The sequence below is a fragment of the Bos indicus x Bos taurus genome, chromosome 1 (assembly GCF_003369695.1).
Source record: "Bos indicus x Bos taurus breed Angus x Brahman F1 hybrid chromosome 1, Bos_hybrid_MaternalHap_v2.0, whole genome shotgun sequence".
NCBI lineage: Eukaryota > Metazoa > Chordata > Mammalia > Artiodactyla > Bovidae > Bos > Bos indicus x Bos taurus.
In genome coordinates this window covers 35,170,908-35,176,957 of record NC_040076.1, presented here as the reverse complement: position 1 = coordinate 35,176,957, position 6,050 = coordinate 35,170,908, and the positions used below count along the sequence as shown (strand labels likewise).

Below are 6,050 nucleotides of genomic sequence, written 5' to 3'. Positions count from 1 at the left end.
TTGGCCACCTGATGTGAACACCTGACTCACTGGAAAGGATCCTGATGCTGGGAAAGAGAGAGAGCAGAAAGAGAAGAGGGCGGCAGAGGATGAGATGGTTAGAGAGCATTACTGACTCAATGGACATGAGTTTGAGCCAACTCTAAGAGATAGTGAAAGACAGGGAAGCCTGGCGTACTGCAGTCCATGGGGTCGCAGAGTCAAACACGACTTATTGACTGAACAAAGCAGCAGCATAACTTACAAATTTACAGACAATGCTCATGAAAACTAGAGCATTTTATAAATATGGCCAAATCAAAATGACTCTATTCTTTCCTTTGGGTCCCAAAGTCTTTTGTGGCATTCATGTTTGACTGAAATTGTTTTAAAAAATCTCTAAGACTTATCTGTTTAAAGATTTAAAAATGGTTATCCCCTGCAAGTTCCAGGAAAGAAATTATCAGATAAATTTCATGTGAAACCACCAATTATTAGACATTCCATTCACAAGCATCAGTTCTATACCAACTGCTAGTTCTTAAACAGACATATAAACAGCATCGTTATCTAATTTTTCCTTCCAAGAAAGTAATAAAAATCATTCTTTTGAAAAATTATCAGATATGCATATAACTTTAGCAGAAATCAAAAACAGAGTATAAGAGATAAGGGGAAAAGAAACATAACAGCAATAAATCTTTATTGAGGTTTTTTTTTAACAAAATAATTTTAACAACAAAAACCCCCACATGTAAACAAGAAAGTAAATAAAGTTAGTTGGCATTATTATGTACATCCAAGAATCAAAACAAGTCCTATGTTAACATTCCATAATCAAGTAAAATGTTTTGACCCATCAATGTTCCAAGGGTACCTATATTTAATGTCATCAATAATGAAATCTTATCTTTGAACATTATAATATGGTTTATGGATTATAAAGTTTAGGTTTTCATTTTTCTCATCAATCCTTATGCCATATGTTCACTAGTCCTAAAATGTATTTATGTTGTTCATATTAGTCCAAAACATCCATTGTCCCAAATTAACCAGGTTACAGTTATTTGATCTCTTCCAGAAGAGTTTTTAAAGGGTGGGATGTGCTAAAATCCATATATGACAACATCATTTTTCAAAGCTAACCTAATTCTAAATTCTATCTAACTAATCTGCCATGTCTTCATTTCTTCTCACTTTCTATACATACATTAAATACCATAGCAACTTTACCTTAAAAAATGCAGTTAATACATTAATACACATTCAGGCAGCAATTTCTGACAAAGTTGTAGTTTATTTACCAAGAAAAAAATGTTAATTTTTAAAATTAATTTGAGTACTGTCTTAGTAATGTTACTTAATTGAGAATGATGGCTTCATCAAACCCTAGTGAGGGTTTGATATACACATTAATACAATTCAAAATTAAAGAGATTAAATTATAATTCATATGGAGGAAATTTCCTCAGTTCTGGGAAGAAAGACCAAAATATATTGTTTTATTAATATAAAATGTTATTCAGTGTCTGTTTTTGCTAATTGTATTTAATTCACTTTATAAGCTTAAAAAAAAAGTACCTGGCTAATTTTTGCAAGAGGCTTCAATTTGAGTTTAAAAGGTAGTTCTTTTCTGTCAGTTAAAATAATTTAAAGATGTGCACAATATGTTTGTACTGTTTAAGGCAGGTGCCAAGCACATTTTCAAAGGTAATAAACTTACCAAGTAGAATGTTCTCCCAAAGGAAAAGAAAAGAAAAGCTCATAACAGTTTTTGTTTAAGACAGATGTTCAAATAGCACTCTTCTTTTAGGTGATTTAAAAATAATTTGACAGCTGAACCGCCTATGGTCATAATACATATCACTTACAAAGGACAAGTAACAGACACAAAATTAATGGTATACTTTTAATATTCTTACAAGTCTCTTTAAGTTGGTGCCTCGTGGCTTTAACAAGATTTGTATTCTGTGTAAAAAGATTCAGAACATAAATACACTAAGGAATGAATATAATTTCTCTATGCCATGCAGAAAAGAAGTCAACATTTTACACATCATCACTCTCAAAGAGTTCTAATTAAAATCCAAACTGTTCCCATTTTTGCATCATTGTCATTCTTTGGCAAAAGATTCAAAATAGCCATGGGTTAGGAAAAACTGTTTACTCATAGTCTTCATTTTTGCAAAATAAATGTGCTTTGTAAAAGGAATCTTCACTGTGCCTGGTTTATACTAAATAATTATAATAGGCAAAATATAATGGCTTTTTAAATTAATCTACTCCTAAAGCTTTGAGTTGCCGTTCAATCTCTTCATCGGAGATTGTAGACTTTGAAGTAGAGGCAGATGGTAAGCTTCGGGCAGCTGATGGAGCTTTGGCCATCTATATTAAAGAGAGAAAAAGAGGAAAAAAAAAAATGTATTAACAAACTTTCGGGTTAGGACATAAAGGATATGCTGCAAGAGGTGTAATTTACTTTTCAAATAGATATTAAAAAACATACACCTAACATAAAGGAAAACTTAAAACAATGACATGAAGAGAAAGTACTTCCATCTGAGAGAATAGGACATTCGTTCATACCTTTCCAGAGATTTCAATTCCAATTTCATCAAGAACTTGATTCACAATATCTTGGCTTTCTTCTTCATCATCAGAGCCATCAAAGATGTCATCAAGTGTGTCATTGACTTGAGGGGAGAAGAGGAAACAAAGCAGTCACTTTCAAACAGATTTCAGGTTAGGTTTATATTTTCAGAAAAAGGCCAGCAATGTAATTTACACAGTGCAAATAAAATCTATGAATAGATGGAGAAAAGTAAATACCTTAGTTTACACTTAAGAACAGGAAAAAAAAAAAAAAAAAACAGACTCTGATAAATGGAAAGGTAAATGATTATAAAAGTTTCAAATGGAAGAGATGACACCCATCTGGAAGGAAGAAATACTTGAGATGGTCACTGAAGGACACATAGATATACAGTAGCATGAGCAAAGACACAGTGGGAAGCAGCAGGGATACATGTAAGGAAGAGGAAGCTCTTCTGTTTGACTATGTAAGATGTATAAATGGGAAGTGGTTGGGAAGGAAAGAATTTAAAAAACTGGCCTATGATTGTTATTAACATGATCACTGGGGAAGGTCCCAGAGGAAGAAAGACAAGTAACCTAGCCTGATCTCACTGTAAGTACCCTGCTAATTGGTTGTCTGATAAACAGACTAATACTTGCCAGCAAGAGAGTCCCTGTTTATGAACTTAGCAGGCTGTTTTCATTTTAGGATTGTTGTAGCTACAACCTATGGGTTTATATCTATAAGTCCCTTGAAAATAACACATAAGATAGGTGACCATCTGAGGTATAAATTTAATATATTTCCTACACTTTGTGAATGTTCTGTTCAACATGAAATAAGCAAACAGATTAGACATATCATCTATGATGCTTATGTCTGTTATGGGAAGAAAAAGATTTGGAGAGTCATTTCAGACGGCCCCGCCCCTCTCCCTGTTCTGCAAGAGTATCTTAATAGCTTGTATCCTTGACATTGCTAATAAAGCTTGATATTGGTTAAGATCTCTACTGAGCATTGTTTGATAATTTTGATTTTTTGTGTTAGTTTAATAGTATAAAATCAACTGGAAAAAGCTAAAGAGCTTAAGACCAAAAAAAAAAAGGAACACCATCTCTGAAGAAGTAAAGTTAATGCTAAATTTTTATTTAGAATCTCAGTTCTTACACTTAGTAACTGGCCAACTTTACGGGAAGTCACTTTACCACTCTGGGCCTCAATATTTGCGTTGAGAAAAGAAAAGGGCTTGACCTGAAAATTGTGTTTGATTTATGATGTGGGACTTTATTTTTGTAGTCAGAAAAGTGCCACTATGGGAATCTGATCAGCATGCTCAGAAGTAAGCCTCCAGAAAAATTATTTAGCAGTGATACTCAGATGGTAGTGAAGTAACAAGGGCTGCAGGGAGTCCTGCAGGTTAGAGTTAATAAGGGCCTGAATGAAAAACTACTCACAGAAAAAAATGAAAGAAGAGGACAGAGAAGCAGCACCAGAATGGTGTAGTCAGGATTAGCAGAGAAAAATGTTTTCAGGAAAAGTGTTAACAAAATTAAAGATATAATACAAATTCCCCAAAGATCTTGTTTCCAAAACCTGAATGTGAACAAGCATTGGAACAACACTGTAAAATATAAATTCTAATTTGAAAAAGATATGTCCATCTAAAGCTTGTATTTATCTTTGGATGAAAATACTAATGTTAATACACTTTACTGAAAAAATGAGTAACCACCAATAACTACTATTCTTTCAGACTTGCAAATTACTAAATTACAAATGAGAACAAGTGATAGATACGAATTTTAAATACAGGCTTACTGATTCTCTTCACTATGGCTTAATGGAATATTTAATTCCTCCACTAAGATCTGCTCACACCTGTGCCATCATTGGAATCCACACAAACATTTAGATACTATGATAATTATATAAATGGCAATTCTCTCAGTCACTAAAAATTCACTAATGATGTTTTTGAAAAATTATATTTTTAAAAGTAAAGGTTAAAATAAAAACTAAAGAGTTTTTGAAACTCTCAAAGACATATGCATGTGTGCTCAGTCATGATGGACACTTTGTATCCCCATGAAAGACAGCCCATGAGGTTCCTCTATCCAGAGAATTCTCCAGGTAAGAATACTGGAGTGGGTGGCCATCTCCCTCTTCTCCAGAGTCTTCCCAACCCAGGGATCAAACCCAGGTCGCCTGTATTGCAGGCAGATTAGATTCTTTACCATTTGAGCCATCATGGAAGCCCCAAGAATATTGGATAGGGTATCCATTCCCTTCTCCAGGGAATCTTACTGACCCAGGGATTGAACCCGGGTCTCCTGCATTGCAAGCAGATTCTTTACCATCTGACCCACCAAGGAAGCACAGTGTCGTTAAACCACAGAAAAAAAATCAGATCAGATCAGTCGCTCAGTCGTGTCCGACTCTTTGCGACCCCATGAATCGCAGCACGCCAGGTCTCCCTGTCCATCATCAACTCCCGGAGTTCACTCAGACTCACGTCCATCGAGTCAGTGATGCCATCCAGCCATCTTATCCTCTGTCGTCCCCTTCTCCTCCTGCCCCCAATCCCTCCCAGCATCAGAGTCTTTTCCAATGAGTCAACTCTTCGCATGAGGTGGCCAAAGTACTGGAGTTTCAGCTTTAGCATCATTCCTTCCAAAGAAATCCCAGGGCTGATCTCCTTCAGAATGGACTGGGTGAATCTCCTTACAGTCCAAGGGACTCTCAAGAGTCTTCTCCAACACCACAGGTCAAAAGCATCAATTCTTCGGCGCTCAGCCTTCTTCACAGTCCAACTCTCACATCCATACATGACCACAGGAAAAACTATAGCCTTGACTAGACGAACCTTTGTTGGCAAAGTAATGTCTCTGCTTTTGAATATGCTATCTAGGTTGGTCATAACTTTCGTTCCAAGGAGTAAGTGCCTTTTAATTTCATGGCTGCAGTCACCATCTGCAGTGATTTTGGAGCCCAGAAAAATAAAGTCTGACACTGTTGCCACTGTTTCCCCATCTATTTCCCATGAAGTGATGGGACCCAATGCCATGATCTTCCTTTTCTGAATGTTGAGCTTTAAGCCAACTTTTTCACTCTCCACTTTTGCTTTCATCAAGAGGCTTTTGAGTTCCTTTTCACTTTCTGCCATAAGGGTAGTGTCATCTGCATATCTGAGGTGATTGATAATTCTCCCGGCAATCTTGATTCCAGTTTGTGTTTCTTCCAGTCCAGCATTTTTCATGATGTACTCTGCATATAGGTTAAATAAACAGGGTGACAATATATAGCCTTGACAAACTCCTTTTCCTATTTGGAACCAGTCTGTTGTTCCATGTCCAGTTCTAACTGTTGCTTCCTGACCTGCATACAAGTTTCTCAAGAGGCAGATCAGGTGGTCTGGTATTCCCATCTCTTTCAGAATTTTCCAGTTTATTCTGATCCACACAGTCAAAGGCTTTGGCATAGTCAATAAAGCAGAAAT

At 35.9% G+C, this 6,050-nt stretch overlaps 1 protein-coding gene across 1 annotated transcript in view; it reads right to left on the bottom strand.

The window, feature by feature from the left end:
* Nucleotides 1-665: 665 nt before the first annotated feature.
* CHMP2B (charged multivesicular body protein 2B) overlaps nucleotides 666-6,050 on the bottom strand; it is a 33,949-nt gene continuing 28,564 nt past the window's right edge. The window contains exons 5-6 of the mRNA XM_027552224.1: nucleotides 2,566-2,672; nucleotides 666-2,364 (exon numbers count right to left, since the gene is read on the bottom strand). Of these exons, the coding sequence (XP_027408025.1) occupies nucleotides 2,254-2,364; nucleotides 2,566-2,672 (218 nt within the window). The 3' untranslated portion in view covers nucleotides 666-2,253. The remainder of the gene's footprint in view (nucleotides 2,365-2,565; nucleotides 2,673-6,050) is intronic.